This window comes from Lolium rigidum, chromosome 3 (assembly GCF_022539505.1).
Source record: "Lolium rigidum isolate FL_2022 chromosome 3, APGP_CSIRO_Lrig_0.1, whole genome shotgun sequence".
Classification (NCBI taxonomy): Eukaryota; Viridiplantae; Streptophyta; class Magnoliopsida; order Poales; family Poaceae; genus Lolium; species Lolium rigidum.
In genome coordinates this window covers 97,058,777-97,076,237 of record NC_061510.1, presented here as the reverse complement: position 1 = coordinate 97,076,237, position 17,461 = coordinate 97,058,777, and the positions used below count along the sequence as shown (strand labels likewise).

The window sequence follows — 17,461 nt, the reverse complement described above, 5'->3', positions numbered from 1 at the left end:
GTCAGTCGATGTAATGAAGTCTCCGACTATGGTCTTCGTTTTCACACATTACCCGGAGGAAATTGCTTGGGTTGATGAGAGCACTCCAACTAAGGGCATAGATGAAGATTGGGGAGAAGGAAGATTTTCGATCGAGCACCATGCTCTGCGTTGCATTACCCCGTTCAATGGTGAATTGTATGCAATAGCTGTGGATAATTTTGAGTTCGGAAAATTAGTGTGCACCAACAATGTCCAGTTGGAGCAGCGCGCGAGCACTGTCAACATGGAGACACTATTTTCATTTCCAGAACTTGGAAATGATAAGTTCTACCTTGTGAAGTCGGATGGTGATCTGCTGCTTGTGTTGTTGGACAACATGCATTTGGAGGAAGGTCAAACACCATTGGTGTACCGTGTGGATATTGTGAGCCGCTCTCTCCATGCTGTCAGTAACATTGGCAGTCGTGCCTTCTTCGTCCATTATATCCGGTGTATCTTCGTCGACACCAGAGTGCACCCGACACTTCGACCTGGCTGCATCTACTACACGGATTTGGGTTATATCAGAGAGTATTTTGATGATATAAAGGCCTGAGATGAGTGGCCACTACGTGTGGATAGATTAGGAAACTACGGTCTGAAAAATGAACAAAGGATACCGTTTGGAGGATGTATTGGCTGCACACTGCAGACGGAAGGAGTTCAATGAATATTTCTTTCAGATACAGGAATGGAGCGACGAAGAAATATATGCTGAATGAAGAACAGATTCATTCATCCTGGGGTATCCTACTCTTCATGTTGGCCATACATTGCGTCTTGTATTATTTTCAGCTTAGTTTGTCGTGAACATTAACATCGTTATTGGCTGCTTTTGGCTGCTGTATGCAGTTTATGTATTATACTTAGTTTTCGTGATTTATTATGCTGCTATGAATTTATCATATACTAGCTTCTAGATTTGCTACTAGATTTGTTACCATATTGGGGAAAAACGAGGGCCAAAAGGCAACAATCATTGAAGAAAAAAATATAAATAGAAGCTTCTCTAGATTTGATACTAATTTGGTGAAAAGAGAGAGAATTGTTACAAAGAGAGAGGGGAAAAAGGTGCTCTTAAAAAGGGATGCCAATTTGGGCCGAGAGAGACAGAACCCAACTCCTGATCACGTACAACCAAACACAGTCTCGTCCTATCCCACGCGATCCCTTTCTACCAGCCCCACGCGACGCAGTCCCACACGTCAGCACGGAATGGTCAACTAAACGGGAATCCTACCGTCCGAGCTCCTTCTGTGGGTTTCAGACAAGGGCTTGAGGAAAACTGAGGAAAAACTAAGGAGCTGGGGAAAACTGAGTACAACTAAGAACCCGAGGGCACGAAAATAGAAAGACCATCAAAGAATGTCCCAAGTGATGGAATCTCTATTCCTCACTCCAAAAAGATGACGGCAATGATTCATCCCAAGGAAAGAAACGTAGTAACAGTTCATCGACAGTCAACATTGAGGAACCCCTAAGTACGAGGAACCATGCAATTCAGCCGAGGGGGAGGACCAATTCCAAAGAGGGTGCAAAGTGTGAGACTTCCACACTCACATTGCAACATACATTGTAGGAGTTGCTAGCCGGTAAAGAGGTCTCAACTGAGAAGAGGAAAGAGAGGGGAATCCGAGAGAAACAAGAGCACATGAAAACTTCCTTGAAGTACAAAAAAAGAAGTTTAGAATTGATGAGTTCAATGCACGATCGATCTCAAACTACTCACGAAGGAGGACCGGATCAATATTGTGTGTTTGTATGAGCTACGCGCTATTTACGATCCTTTTGATACTTAAATGTATGCCAGGCAATCGAATTGCCAAGTTGTGAAAAAAAAATTGTATCTTCTTATTTTATTTAACTTTATCATATGAAAAATAGACCGAAATGTTGCAAAATGGGCCAAAAAAGGGGACAATGGCAGACCAAATGTGGAGCGCATTGGGTGCACCAGGCAGACACAGAAGGATGCCGCTCGGCCATGACCTCTGAAACAACACATTTTGGGTCTAGAATGCAATATGCTTATAGGTGGTTGTTTAGCAAAATAAACCGGATAGGAAGATGCCTAAGTAGGCACCTCTCCTATACAAATAAGCACAGGTCAACACTCAGTGTCCGATCTGTGAACAAGGGGCGGAAGACGTCCGTCATTTGCTGTTCTCGTGTGTCCGAGCCAGGAAAGTTTGGAAGGAACTGGGACTGCGGGAGTATATCGATCAAGCTGCTTCTATGGACCGATCAGGTTCAGTAATTCTGGAGAATATTCTACGAAGCAAACAAGGTACATCACCAGTTTTAAATTCGATAAGTTTGCATGAGTCTATTGCTGTGGCGTGTTGGTATATATGGTGGCAGCGCAGGGAGGTGGTACATGATGGTTCTGTGGCGCCACCAAATAGAACTGCCTTTGCTATCCATGCTTTAACAGCAAACTTTGAAGCGGGGCAAAAAAGTGCAGTTCGACCTAAGAAGATTGTGTGGTCAAAACCTCCAGCGGGAAAATTGAAACTCAACATTGATGCGGCATTTTATATGGATGGTAGCGGTGCTGTGGGAGCTGTTCTGCGTAATGATCGTGGTGAAGTTGAGGCGGGGATGGCCAGCCTGATTGATCATGTTCTAGATGCAGCAGCAGCGGAGGCGCTAGCTCTACTGAGGGGTCTTCAGTTCCTGCAGGGATTAGGCGTTTCCTCAGTTCTAATCGAATCAGACTCACTAGAGCTCATCCAAGCTTGTAACAGGAAAATTGAAGTTTGGACTCCGCATGCAGCAATCTTAGCTGAGAGTTTCATGAATGCTAGTACAATGAATGGGGTTGCTTTCCAACACTGCTTAAGGGAGGCTAATGTAGTGGCGCATCAACTGGCGAAATATGTGTATCAAACAAAGGAGAACTTCATTTGGGAGGGTGATCCCCCCTCTTTTCTTTTACCCTTTGTAATAAACGATGTAACTATTGTGGAGGTTTAAAGGCGGCAAGTTTTTCAGACGCACTCTTTCCCTAACCAGGGTACCGAAAGGAACTGGCAGGGTTTTAATGAGGCGGGCTTGCTGACCTAATATATGGTGGAAAAGTTTCAAAAAAAAGAAGCACTAGTGCTTAAGAAAAAGTTTGGTATATTTTCATAAACACCTAGCTAACCACCTTGCATTATACATGTCCTAAAGGCAAGCTCCATCTTTTGATGCGACCCAAGGTTAAGAAAAGTCAAAATGGTGATCGATAGAAAGACTGCCAGATACAGAAGAACTACTAGTGCCGCAGAGGCATCTGAATCCTACAGAGAGGGAGGGTCCCTTACCATTCCATGCATTCACTACTCAAATGAGCTGTGCCCGAGCTAGATCTGGGCAGAACTATAGGACTACCACCTACCGTCTGGCTAACAGGCATCACCTACGCCATGCGTTCACCTACTGTTCTTCTGGAACCAGACCTGGCACTGTACAAAACCCCTGCCTATATAAGATCTACCTGCACATATGTAGCCACTCTGTCCCTCATCACTGCCTCCTGAGTCCTGACCGGCTACTACAACTGTTCAACACTCTCTCAGACTAGGTAGGCAGAGATGGCTCCTTGCCAAGGACCTGACGAGGCGCCTCGCTCCGGCCCGGCCCTCGTCGTGGGCGCCACCGGCTACATCGGCCGTTTCGTCGCCGAGGCCTGCCTCGACAGCGGCCGCAGGACCTTCATCCTCGTCCGCCCCGGCAACGTCTGCCCCGCGCGCGCGGCCTCCGTGGACGCGCTCCGCCACAAGGGCGCCGTCATCGTCGAGGTAAATGCAGACATGACACGATGCGACGTCCCAGAAATATGTGCCTATAAAATGCGCGAGCGTGATGGTTTCAGGGCCGCGTCGGCGGGAAAGACGGGAGAAAGTTCGTGGAGACAGTGCTCCGCGCGCACGGCATTGAGGTGGTGATCTCGGTCATGGGCGGCGCCAACATCCTCGACCAGCTCGGCCTCATCAAGGCCATCCAGGCTGCCGGCACCGTCAAGGTACGTACTTGCGCGCGCGCGAACATTTGCACAGAGTTTGCTCTTCGGCACCTAATGTTGGCGTTGCGCAGAGGTTTCTGCCGTCGGAGTTCGGGCACGACGTGGACAGGGCCCGGCCGGTTGGGGCTGGATTGGCGTTCTACGAGGAGAAGCGCCGCGTCCGGAGGGTGGCGGAGGCCGCGGGAGTGCCGTACACCTACATCTGCTGCAACTCCATCGCCGGCTGGCCCTACTTCGACAACAAGCACCCGTCGGAGGTGCCGCCGCCGCTCGACCGCTTCCAGATCTACGGCGACGGCACCGTCAGAGGTATGTACCTACGCCTGGCCCTCAGATTTGTTCAATATTTTTGCGTAAAGATCCGCCATGCACAATGCAATGCTGATGATCCTGCCCATAGCTTTCTTCGTGGCTGGAGCCGACATCGGCAAGTTCACGGTGAAGGCTGCTTACGACGCCCGGAGCATGAACAAGGTCGTTCACTTCCGCCCTGCCTGTAATCTCCTGAGCACCAACGAGATGGCCTGCCTGTGGGAGAGCAAGATCGGCCGGACCCTGCCGCGTGTCACGCTTAGCAAGGAGGACCTGCTCGCCATGGCTGCAGGTCTGAATACTTTTTGCCCGAAACATCTCAATATCTCATGCAATGTGCTGCTGCATCATGATCACCGATCGACTGCATCTTATCAATTTGCAGAGGACATCATCCCGGCGAGCATAGTCGCGTCGCTGACGCACGACATCTTCATAAACGGCTGCCAGACAAATTACGGCATCGATGGGTTGAGGGACGTTGAGATATCCAGCCTTTACCCTGACATACCATTCAGGACCATCGATGAGTGCTTCGACGACTACGTTCGTGCCCTTGACCTGGAGGAGGAAGAAGCTACGGAGAAGAAGAAAAGCAATCCGCCCATGGTCGAGATACTGGCAGTTCATCCTATGTGTGCTTAGTTCGAGACGAGTACAACCGAGCAACATTTGCCCTCCTGTGTTTTCTTCTACATTGTACGATTGATTGAGCGGTTTTGTGTCCATTCTACTATATGTTTGCGAACATTAAAGTCATGGCAACGGTGTAACACTTACGAGCACCACCGAGCGGGCAGGTGAATCTGCATCCTTGTTTTTCTCGAAAATTTGCACCGCTTAGTTTTAAGTCAATATATGTAAGTGCTTGGTTTATTTCAATTTTTCTGAAATTAAATTTTTTTTGCGCACTTTGAGGTCGAGGTCATGAGTACATGAGAACATTCACCTATTTACTTGTGGACTTGTTATATTCTTTTTTACTTGGTTGGCTGATTAAATAATACTTTCCGCTACATTGTCTGGTCCAATTTGTGCAAATCACATGATCTTCATTTCACAACACCACGTAAATCGACCATATGTGGCGATTTGCATGTTGTTTGCATGGATGGTAAGGACTAAACTAGCATGAGTAATCCTCTAGTTAGCATCTCTACAAAATCTGTAAATATGGTCGCCAATCCTAATTTCCTTAGATTTTGAATAAACCATAATAGTATGAAAAGCAATCGACCCAACTCAAACAATCAACTAATCCAGAATAACATTCAAACAAAATAAAAATTATTGATCACTAAATTATTGGATATATAGGTCTAACTTTCTTGAGCACTACATTCTGGATAGGTCGAGAGTCCAAGCTGTACCGATTCTAAGAGGTATGAGAGAGCTTTCTGACAAAGATAATCTCTTCTAAGCAAAATAGGTGTGCTAGAAAAGCAATTTTGCATGGTTCACCAAATATTTTCTCTACTATCTACATGATTCATCTGATTGCTTTTCCAATTCATGCAATTGAAGTGTTGTGTTACGTGCTAAATAATTGTATCGATGCCTACAACTCATACATTTAATAAGGTTATCATAATAAATCAAATGGTATTACAGCGAAACCCAAGTTAATTATTTTATTGAATGACGATAAATTATTAAGTAGCAAAAAATTACAAGAGATGTCAATGTGTGGGATCAAGTGGATATGACAAATGACGACAATATAAACTTCAATTGCAGTAAGTGTGTGCAACGATATTGAGTTGTATACATATAATCTATCATTCATATTGAGAACAATATTTGGTGCGTTGAATATTTTTTATTTCCGGTTCTTTTTATTTTGGTTTATGGTTGGTTAATATTAAATTTTATCACACACACTAACTTCTTGGATTTTTGTGTAAATGGATTCCAACATGCATGTTACTTATGTCTTTACTCTTACAACATCTCAGGCTAGCGTGAAAAATAAGGGATGACAGTAAATTTGTTCCGAACGGCCATGAAGTCAAAAATTCTGTAAGAATAAGCATGGCATATTTTTTGTCTATATTTATCCTTATGGATTGAGTGTTTTTAAGTTGAACTATTTAAGCAAATATATAATATGTCAATTTATGTTCTTCCGAGCATGCAATAAAAACTAGTATTATAACTTCCATAACATCATTTATAGTTTAATATTTATGTAATCAGTTGGTTATTGGGCCAATAGAATCGATCTTCTCCACATCAAAGTATTCATATAAAACTGAAATGACTAGCGTCATTTGTAGTTCTTAAACATACACTATTTTACTGAACCGTAAGCGCTATTGTTCATGTTTTTTTTCTATGTGGATACTCAACTTATTTTACTCGTACATTCTCTTGTGTGGGTTTGTTTCAAGAAGATAACTTCCCAACACCTTGAGAACATAATATGGTAAATGCAAGTCACCTCCTTATATGATGCACCTCCTGGCCATGTGAAGGCTGCTACTTGTGATGATCTTAGCCATGACATGTTATAAGTCCTAGAAGGTTCACTATAGATATCTACATTTAGAAAATTACATTTACATGACTAACTAGTTCTAGTATCTTATTAGACTAGATGTACCAAATGTATTGGTATCGTAAAATTATGGTCAAGATACATATAGTACTGTAAAAGTGTTCTGTACAGTAGAGGGCATAATTTAAAATTTAACACATGAACCAATTTCAGAGGTACAACCGTACCAGTAAGTCAGTAACATTTACATGATTAAAGATTGTTTGGAAAAATAGATGGCAATCGAGATAGATGTTCCCTGATGCATACTTATTTTTGCACCAGCTGACCAATAGATATCGAAATGATCAATCCACCAGGAAACCTTCAGATTCCAGAACATTTGGATGTATGACTCAAAGACCATTTCGGGCCTCGTCCCAAGGGAAGCAGCAGCAAAAACAACTGGTTGATGTGTGATGTCGAGGGATCGTCAATGCCTCCAATGTGTCATGTGTGAGTGTGTGACGTGTACGCTCCCTTGTAGTTTTCCTACTAATATTGTGTCATGTTTGATTGCATAAAAAAATGGATGGGTGCACCGTGTACGTAAAAACATCACAACTCGGAGTTGTGCTGTGTTAGGGCGCTTCAGTGTGTGTACGTAAAAAACATCACAACTCGGAGTTGTGTTGTGTTAGGGGCTTCGGTGCTGGCTTAAGATAATTGGGTCGATGGAAGTACATTTGTGCTTTTGGCGCCAGCCCTTGTGCAGAAGGTGCTCAAAAGAAAGCCAAGCGAACACAGCAAGAGGCAAAACATGATCGTCAATGCCAAGTGACAGTGCTACAAACTTCCCCTACTGCAGCAGTTTTCCATGTACATCGCAAAATAAGACCTGTAGGTGGACCACTAACGGGTAACAAGTAACTCGCTCAATCAACACTCGTGTTGCTGTGTAAATGGAGCACATTTTCATCCGATGCTCGCAGCAACAGTTCATTTCTAAAAACAGATGCAAGATTTTACATAAACAAGAAATTTACTGACTAACGCAGTTTTCCAGTATTAGGTCCCTTTTTGCCATGCTTGTTCGTGATTAGAGTAAAATAAAAGAACTTGATTGATACATGTCTCCATTTGTTTTTCCAACACATGTTTGCACAAGTTCTATTACACATAATTGGGGCCCTGTTTCGGTGCTGTTTCAATGCAGAGCTCAATTTACAAACTTAAACGGACTAGCTTGCAGAATCACCAGAATAGACCTGGGAGACTAGCAAGTAAGAAGTAATGGCAATCAACAGCTGGAAAATGAAAACATGCAAGTAGTGTGATCGCATAGCACAAGCCATCAAACTAGCATGTTTCAAGTAACACAAGCATTCTTAAATATTCGTCAGTACTTTACAGGCAAGGTCATGTTAGAAAGGGTGAATGTTCACCTGGAACCACATAATCACTCTCAATATCAAACAGCTGTGAATCGGTTCATATTCTAGTCAATTTAGTGTACATACGTTTTCTAGGAGGGCTACCATTTTACATGCTCTGTCCCCAAAAAGCCATTGGCGTTTTCGGTTGAAGGAAATCTACAACTTCCAGTATGAGTATTCATTTCATCGAGTTCCAGATGTTCAACAAAACTTTGATGCTAAAACTGCGAACAAACAGCCATATGTACCTCAGGCAATCACTTCTGCATGGGCCTCAGCATCTTGGCATTAGTTGGGTGCACCATCAGGCTGTTGGGGATTGTCTGCCACCACTTGACGCCGCTGACGCTCTCGCAAGTACAGGACAGTTACAAGGCAAGCAAAGAGAGTCAATATCGTTGCGTTCCCTTCATCCATCAGGACATCCTCTACCCATTCCTCAACTACAGGATATATCTCCGGCAGCGAATCAATGAAATGAACCTGAAATTAAGAAAGATTTAGCAACACTATGGAAGGACCAAAACAACTGTGTTGACAGCAAAGCAGGGCTGTAATACTCGATATGATGTGACCATGATGATAATACAAATACAACATGCAGAGTAAAAACCAAAAGCAAACATCAATCATCAGATGACTAAGAACAAAATAAGCAGTGAACTGGCAATATGCAGTGCTATACTTGAAATGGACTTCAGGTACCAGAGAGAACTGGAGGTGGTAAAAAAAAATCACAAACATAGAAGCACAAACTGAGCACTTTAAGAGTTTCTGAACTGCTTTGTTGTTGTAAAGATGGTATTTCACAACTCAAAATAGCTCATGTTTGAGAGAGGCCAGGGTTCATTGCATATCAGCAACCAGTAAAAACTGGCTAAGTATCGAACAGATGATGAGCACCAGAGACCCAGCCAGAAATGGGCTAGATAAAAGTTCCCAGATAATGCATACGCGTAAATGGCAACAAAAATACCAGATAACAAAGAAAAGTTGAAATACACATAAAAGTGAACTATAAAATACTTGATATTTCTTGTATGGAAAAACAGAAAAAATAATGTCTTACCACAAAACTGCCAGCGTAGTTCTTCCTTATCCAAAGACTGGTTAGAGCGAGCATGACAGGGAACTTAGCTGCTGAATCCACCTCGACAGCCTGATCATAGTATCTTTTTGCTAAGTGCAAATCAAGGGGAAGCCCATGACCATGCTCATGCATGTACCCAAGGTTAAACATGGCCTGTGCATTAGACTGTGATTGAGCATGCATATATGCTTCTGCTGCACGCTCATAGTCCCTCCCTACACCCTGTAACACAGGACAGATCCAACATGTGATTTCAGCAATAATACTACTCCCTCCGATCCATATTACTTGATGCTAAAATGGATGTGTCTACAACTAAAATGCGTCTAGATACATCTATATTAGTGCCAAGTAATATGAATCGGAGGGAGTATAACAGTCTCCAGAGAGCGCTCAGTCCCCTAGTATTTCTGAAGTAGAGAGGCAAATTCAGAAGCAGAACTAAGACTCTGCAACTAACTTGAGAGTGCAACCCATTGTTAAAATACATTTAGTGACATTTCATGTTTGTGAATTTAGAAACCATGTTTTACTTGGCTATCCAAATAGTGACTTTGGTTAGTTTCCTCATAAAGCATAACAGAAGTTTTATTTCAAAAGACGTTCCGTACAAATGCATAGCTTCAGAGACAGCACTTATATTGGATACAAAAAGATGGTTCATATTGGTGCCAAATAGATTCCATATTCTTTTCAAATGTCCGAAGACAAAACTAAGAGGAAAATAAAAAATGACCACATCTTCAACATAAGATATTAGAGTCCCGGTACTTGATATAAATTTGTCAAATACTTTTAGCAGAAGCCAGTAATTAAGAGGAGACTTCAGGATGTGCTATAGCAACTCAGAGGATCGTTAGACGTACCCGGCCATAGTAGTAGGCATCACCAATCAACAAAGCAGCATGTTCATTTCCCTGCTCAGATGCTTGCCACCACAAAGCATGTGCACGGAGATGTCTTTCCGTATCTGTACACAAGCCAGACTCTCCCATGCAAATATGTTCCTCACCATACCTATCAAGAATCCAGGCGGCATTGCTTTGGGCAACCTCGTACCCAAGATCCGCCATTCTAGAATACAAGAGCAATGATTTCCCTATGTCACCTTTTAAATAAGATTCCAGAGCCCATCTAGACAGTGAGCTCCAGGGGCCCCTCTCAGCAACAGACTTGTACAGAACAGTTGCCTGAAACAAGCAAGACTAATGAGTCAGTTATTTGACAATATCAGTTCAATCGTCATTTTGAAACAATTAATATGTCTCAATTTGTATCATTATAAACTAATATCATTGAAACAAATCAACAAAGTATATTATAGCATTATGTCTTCTGCAGTTCAACTTTTTTATCTACTACTCCCTCCGGTCTCTTTTAATTGACTCGGATTTAATACAAGTTTGTACTAAATTTGAATCAATTAAAAAGGACCGGAGGGAGTATACAACAGGAACAAGAACTCGATCTGCCAGAGCAGAGCATTTTCTCTTCAATCATGAAACTGGAAATATATCCTTCAGCATTGCGTATCATTTCTTTAGTTAATTACCAACATAAAGGTGACAAAGGGCAAATGCACTATAACTCTAAATATGGTAGGCACAGTTACATGCACACATGACACTTTCTTTTTCAGGCAGGGAACTGCAGCTGCTCCACAACATCTGCCATTGCACTGTACAGCTGCAGGTTTGCAAATATTCTAGCAGACAGCCATATGACTCAGCATACAGTGACACTTCCATAGAAATGTTTTTACGAGCCATTGATTGCATCGCATTTAGATTTAGAACATACTGCTACTAAAGGGGGAAGTGCAAACAGGCTGCAAATCAGATACTTTGTATTGATAGAGAAATGAGTAAATACAATTATTATTTGCCATTTTTACTGGAGGCTGGCGATCGAAATATTAAATAAGCAGTAATTTAATTTTTTTTGTAGCCTTAAAAGTCAAGCCAATTAAGGAAGTTTCGCAAGATATATGATACATCAATATCAGATGCGGTTGATTCAGAATAGAACTGGAAAATAAAATTCAGGAATTGACTTCCACTACCAGCTTTCTAAGAGCAGATTGAGGGACAGAATATGTCCACTCACGTGCAACTTATGTGCTACGCTGATATAACTACACATGAATCATGGGAGCATCCCATTCTTATACACTGATGCTGGTCTGACAAAGTAATGCCCATAGAAGCATATAAGAGAGAATTTAATTAGACAATTAATGCAACAAGATAATTATCATTAGTTCATTACCATATGGAGGTTCCTCTTAAGACCAATGCCTTTTTGGAACAGCTTTGCCACTTGATAAATAGCTTTTGGTTGCCCCGCATTTACTGCACGAAGAAAATAGTTGCATGCAGTCATCACATCTCTTTTTACACCAATACCCTTCAGATGCAACACACCAAGGTTATAATAACCCCCATGCTCCTTATTCTCAGCTGCAATTTCAAAATATTCCTTGGCCTACAACAAGAATAAGAAGAATAAAGATATAAGATCCTCATTCCTCAAGCTTATGAGTACAGCAATTGTTACAATATAGAGAACTGTGTATCGTTGAAAACTAGCAACAAAGCAAAATATCCAATATTATAACTTCTGTTAATAGCCAAGTGGATCACAAACTAAATTTTTCCATAGGTCTTAGCATTTATAAACTGATTGTGCATAACTGAATAGCATTTGTTAGATGAATTCTTCGCCGTCAGCAATTAGATGTGTCACAAGACCATCTTTAAGAATATCCGAGTGAACGTGGGTCTAGGGTTTACTGTAACTCTGTTCGAAAAGATAGCTGTCATAATTTCCATCAATTTGAAATTGATGTGCATGTGATACTAAATCATTGTTGTAACTTACTCGTATGTGTCTCCTAAGTTAGGCTAGATAACACATCAGCTGTTAACCAGTGTCTCTAACCAATACCAGAAATAGCACAAGTTTAACTGTCAAGGTGTTATGACCTACTTAAAACATGCAGCTGTATTTTAATTTCTAATATTCCCTCTGTCCCAAATTAATTGACTAACTTTTGTCTAGATATGCATGTAACGTGTCTAGATACATGCATATAAGTGAGTAAATTAATTTGGGACAGAGGGAGTAGGAGTACATAATACTCCCTCCGTTTCTAACTACAAGACGTTTTGGTAGCTCACATTGAGCTGACAAAACTTCGCATATTTAGGAACAGAGGTAGTAATAAGACTTACTTTGGTCAAGTTTTTCTGCTCCACTCCATAGCCTTTCACATAAAGATAACCAAGTCCATTGTAAGCTGAGTATTGTTGCTGATTTGCTGCAAGTACCAACCATTTGTATGCTTCGGTGTAGTTTCGTTCCACTCCAGCGCCTCTAGCATAGATTTCCCCCAGAAGCTCCATAGCACGTGTATCGCCTTTCTCCACGGCCTTAGAGAACCAATGATATGATTTGCTGTAATCGCGCCTGAGTCCTCGTAGGCCATAGTAATACAGAAGCCCTAACTTGTACATTGCGGCAGCATTGCCTCGTTGGGCCTGGTACTCTGTGATTTGAAAATCTTCATCATCCTCGCCACGGGACTTCCTCAAGGCCTCCTTGTTTTCTTCAGTTCCACTGTGTAGCCGGACTGGTTCAATCACTGGTGGCTCCTTCGAGATTAAGGAGCTTGTCAGAGCTGCCTCCGCAAGTTCAGCATATAATGTGACAGCCTCATCGTACATCTGCAAAAGAAAATCATTCAAGTTGACAAATAATACACGATCAGAAGAAATACAACTAGATTTCAGCAGCTTAATTCATGTGTTTCAATCACCTAAAGTTGCAAGTTGAGTTGAACGTTGGAGAATTTGTAGGACTAGACCCATATTGGAGGTAAATTTTGAAATCATGCTAAGATTTACATGTACCAACTAACAATACTATAGGCTACCACTTAATTTAACAGACCTAGCCAACAACTAGTCTACGGAGACGAAAATTCACATGGATTTTTCTGTTAAACCATGCGAGGCTGATCCTGCCATTTGCAAGCAAGCTAGCTAACCTAATAAAACACACTCAATCACGGGATCTCCACTAGAATGCGCAAATTACACAAGTAAGCGAACAACTGAACTGAATCACCTCACCTCCTGGCGGAAATAGGAGTATGCGAGCGCCATCTTCGACTGGAGATCTCCCGCGTCGGCGGCGAATTTGTGGAGCAGGAAGGCACGCGAGCGGGACACCGGGCGCGTCATGCCGGCCCCGGTGAGGAACGCCAGCGCGGACTGCGCGCCGGGGTGTCCCCCCGCCGCCGCGGCCTCGATCTGCGCGGACGCGGTGGAGAAAGCGGCCTCGTCGCCCGAGGAGGCCGCGGAGATCATGGCGCGGGTGCCCGCGACGAAGAGCGCATCGGACGGCGAGTCGTCCGATGGGGAGGGGGTGGTGGGGTCGAGGAGGGGCGCCCAGGAGGACGGGGAGAGGAGCGGGTCGGTGGCGGGGGAGTCGTCGGCGAAGTCGTCCCAGTCGTCGGCGTCGCCGTCGGCGGAGGGCAGCGAGGGGTGCGCGCCCGAGGGGTCCTTGAGGAAGTCGTCGCCGGAGAGGACCAGCACGAAGGGACGTACGGCGGCGGCGCGAGGGAGTAGGGCGGCGAAGGTGACGACGGCGAGCAGGAGGAGACGGCGGGGGAGCGCGCCGGCCATCATCGGAGAAGGCGCCAGACGAGATCCCCGGTGCTGCAGTGAGTTGGGAATTTAGGGGATGGTGACCATGAGACTGACAGGTGGGGTTGTCCAGCTACGGCGCGTCACGTTTTTGGCGGTGACGTGGAAGTTGAGGCCATGGTTTGACGTGTACCGCGCGACGTGATTGGCTGGGGGTTTCGTTTGCAACGCTGTCGCCAACTTAAGTTTTCCTTTCAAAAAAAATTCAAGTCCGCAACAGCAAGTGTGTGTCAACGCCAAAAAAAAAACTCTTAACTATGTGAAGGTGTCTTCTTGAAAAATCCGCTCTAGCAGCGGAGGCTCTCCTGCATCATTTTTGTGACTTGTGCTCTCCTGCAATTTTGAGACACCACAAAATCTCAAAAGATAAGAAGAATATATCATAAAAATGTTTTTTTAACAATCAATACCACATATATATATATATATATATATATATATATATATTTATAGTAACAAATAGTACGTGATAATATAAAGTATGAAATGAACTAACAAATTTTCGAGGTCTTCAAACTCTTTTTTTATGACACAATCTTGTACTTTCTTGAGACAGCCGAAGATAGAAACCAAACCACAGATCTGAAAATATCAACGAAGGTTCTTCCATAATTTTAATTTGAGCCGCAATGACAAGGCTACATGCACGCATGTAGCCATTGAAGTAGTCAATCACCATCGGTAAGAGTACCAACACCAATGTGCCATGGAAAAGCAACCGAACAACTTGATCAATGTTGTTAGGAACCCGAGAGTACGAATCACCATTATCGAGGATGTAGCAGCCGGGACAAATATTGTGAGGACAGACATCCTCGCGGCAACCAAAATCATAGATATCCGGCGAAGCAAGATCCGAAGAACCACACCTAGAAAACTTTAATCTTCAAACACCACCATTGACGCCGGGAGGAAGATCTCGTCACCGAAAAGTTGGTAGAAGATCAACTACTATAGATGATGCCATCTTCATTGATTTCGGAACAAAAAGAAGACAACTACCTAAAACACCAACCTAATCTTTTAGAAAAGCACTACTTTTATTGAAACATTCACTCATAGATCGGGTTCCCCACCCCTTGACACCGGTGAGGCCGGCCATAGGAGGAGGAGGAACCGATCTATGGTGGAGTAGGAGGTGGAGGCGGTGGCTCTTCTTCGTTTCAACGGCAGCACAAGCGCGATAACTAGATGAGGTTTACTTTGGGATCCAAAATAATCTTCGTTTATATCATCAAAATGTTTGTGCTACAAAAAAAACAGCGTGATTTTTTGGCTCATATGTGCGTGAGCACCCTATACTCAAAATACAATCAAAAGAATTATTAAAAGAAAAATATTTGTGTACATCCACGCATGGGTTGCAAATGACTAACAAACTAGATTCGAAGCCACCTGTCGTAATAGTACCTACGGGTTCTTTCCGTGGAGCCTTCAAATGCAATAGCTAGCTGCTAATGCCATAGGCAAATCTCCATTTCCCAACTTATACAACATTTTGGGGTTCAAAGATACTCGATGGATGTTTCCGTCACCGTCCATTTATTTCTCGAGATTCGTACCCACCATGGTAGATAGATAGATTTCTTTCTCTATCCTCTTTTTATCCGAATCTTAAAGCACAATGAATGATGATGGAAACACCCATACCCATGCGTGGGTGTACAAAATCCACCCTCTTATTAAATACATATAACTTAATTATATATGGATATTTATATGTCTAATTTGAAATTAAAATATCTAATTATGTAACCTACACAAACATGATAAATTGTACTGTTCAAAATATAGGGGTAGACGTACTATTCATAATATAACAAAATTTCATCTTTTTTTTTGTGTAGGTCACATATAGCCGAATGTTTCCTTAAAAAAATTCCACGAGTTAATATTATGGTGACATGTGCATGCGTGCATTATTTCATTTTTTCTAACACATCTAGAAAGATTATTCGGTTTTTTGGATTATCATGTCCTATGATATCTATGTGCTCCATCGTAATACCTTGTGAAACATAGTTTAGAGAAGCTATAGGGTTGCTAGCGGGCAACTGATTCAAACTCAACTCGCATACACGTGGTGCAAGTTATTGGCCGGTTCTAATTGGTGCATGTAGTACAACTTATACTAAACCATCCCATTTTGCGAGTCTAAGCGGGACCTGCATTTGCAACCCTAGTTATTCATAAAACTAACTCACTTCTATGCTTTGATTTATCGGGCGATAATGGAAAAGGTAGATTATCAGTATTCTCGCAAGTTAGTATGATCGTACTTTATCTAGGTTGATACATGAGTATTGCTATCCCACTTAAAAAGGATGATTATTGCTAGAAAAATGAGTGAATATAGGACAACCAACAATTCCAGTATAGGAAAGATTTATGAATGTAATGTGTGCTATCATATTCAAGCATGGCCAAATTTAATTAAAAAAATCTTAATACTCAGAATAATTTCTATCTTTTCATAAATTTAAATTTTGCAATCGGTGGCAAACTCAGTTCGAATAATGTATGCATTTGTTTCCTATGATCTTAGTAGCATATCTCATCATTGAGAAAAAACAGTCAAATAAATACTAGATAAAGGCTCCATTTACTGCGAACTGGATTTGTGATGCCACTAATTAGATTCAGACCGTCCTTGCAAAAAGAAGATCGTTGAATGAATTTGGCGCCCGACACTTATTTCCACTTAACCATCTCTGCCAATCTCAAAATGAAAGAACCTGAAGAAAATGGATTGAGGAACACCCAACACTTTAAAGTAAAGAGTACTCATTTCTCAAAGTTAGTATAATCAATATAATTTTTTTTATGAAAGACAGAACCCCCCCCCCCCCCCAACCCCCAACCTATTAGGCTTCAACAATCATTAAGTAGTATTGAAATGGGTCAGAGTTGGTTACTCGCTTCGTCCAAAAATAAAAGGCATACAAGTTTAATAAAAAAAGTCAAAACCTTCTAAATTTGATCAAGTTTATATAAAAAAATGAACATATAGCATACTAAATCAATATCAATAGATTCATCATAAATCATAATTTCTCAATATGTCTATTTATTGTTGTAACATGTTGACATTTTCCATAAATATTTGATCAAACTTAGTAGGGTTTGACTTTTAACTAAACTTATACGACTTTTAATTTGGGACTGAGGGAATAGTAATTTGTGTAACATTCATTCACTCAGTCTTGATCCGCATGGCAATGCCGATGATATAAAGAAAAATGAACCCGCTTGTGATAGTGAGGGACATCGTCAAATGTAATCTCTATGTTTAAGTAGTGTGTGAATAATACGAGAAACATCAAATGGAACCCGAGGCTCCGAGCTCCATGTAACTTGATTTGTAATAATTGAAAAACTTTATCTTTTACTTCAGAAAAATCTACAAGA

General features: G+C 42.1%; 2 protein-coding genes across 2 annotated transcripts; one reads left to right on the top strand and one right to left on the bottom strand.

The window, feature by feature from the left end:
- Positions 1 to 3,599: 3,599 nt before the first annotated feature.
- Positions 3,600 to 4,987, top strand: LOC124699938 (leucoanthocyanidin reductase-like). Its single transcript, XM_047232154.1, has 5 exons — positions 3,600 to 3,806; positions 3,881 to 4,030; positions 4,102 to 4,339; positions 4,431 to 4,634; positions 4,728 to 4,987. Exons 1-5 carry the CDS (start codon positions 3,600 to 3,602, stop codon positions 4,985 to 4,987), a joined length of 1,059 nt encoding a protein of 352 aa, XP_047088110.1.
- A 3,138-nt stretch (positions 4,988 to 8,125) lies between these two features.
- Positions 8,126 to 14,032, bottom strand: LOC124701983 (ERAD-associated E3 ubiquitin-protein ligase component HRD3-like). The gene is made up of 6 exons (XM_047234082.1): positions 13,478 to 14,032; positions 12,578 to 13,069; positions 11,613 to 11,828; positions 10,211 to 10,534; positions 9,324 to 9,566; positions 8,126 to 8,737 (listed from the first exon to the last, which is right to left on the bottom strand). The coding sequence occupies exons 1-6, from the start codon at positions 14,030 to 14,032 to the stop codon at positions 8,543 to 8,545; spliced, it is 2,025 nt and encodes a 674-aa protein (XP_047090038.1). The 3' UTR covers positions 8,126 to 8,542.
- Between the last annotated feature and the right edge of the window lie 3,429 nt (positions 14,033 to 17,461).

What these genes read in the sequence shown, in the direction of transcription:
- LOC124699938 (XM_047232154.1), top strand. Translation starts at nt 3,600, where the DNA reads ATGGCTCCTTGCCAAGGACCTGACGAGGCGCCTCGCTCCGGCCCGGCC. An exon ending in AGGGCGCCGTCATCGTCGAG is followed by an intron (nt 3,807 to 3,880) that starts GTAAATGCAGAC and finishes TGATGGTTTCAG; the next exon opens with GGCCGCGTCGGCGGGAAAGA. An exon ending in CGGCGACGGCACCGTCAGAG is followed by an intron (nt 4,340 to 4,430) that starts GTATGTACCTAC and finishes TCCTGCCCATAG; the next exon opens with CTTTCTTCGTGGCTGGAGCC.
- LOC124701983 (XM_047234082.1), bottom strand. Translation starts at nt 14,032, where the DNA reads ATGGCCGGCGCGCTCCCCCGCCGTCTCCTCCTGCTCGCCGTCGTCACC. An exon ending in AGCAGAAAAACTTGACCAAA is followed by an intron (nt 11,829 to 12,577) that starts GTAAGTCTTATT and finishes TTCTTGTTGTAG; the next exon opens with GCCAAGGAATATTTTGAAAT. An exon ending in ACTACGCTGGCAGTTTTGTG is followed by an intron (nt 8,738 to 9,323) that starts GTAAGACATTAT and finishes TCTTAATTTCAG; the next exon opens with GTTCATTTCATTGATTCGCT.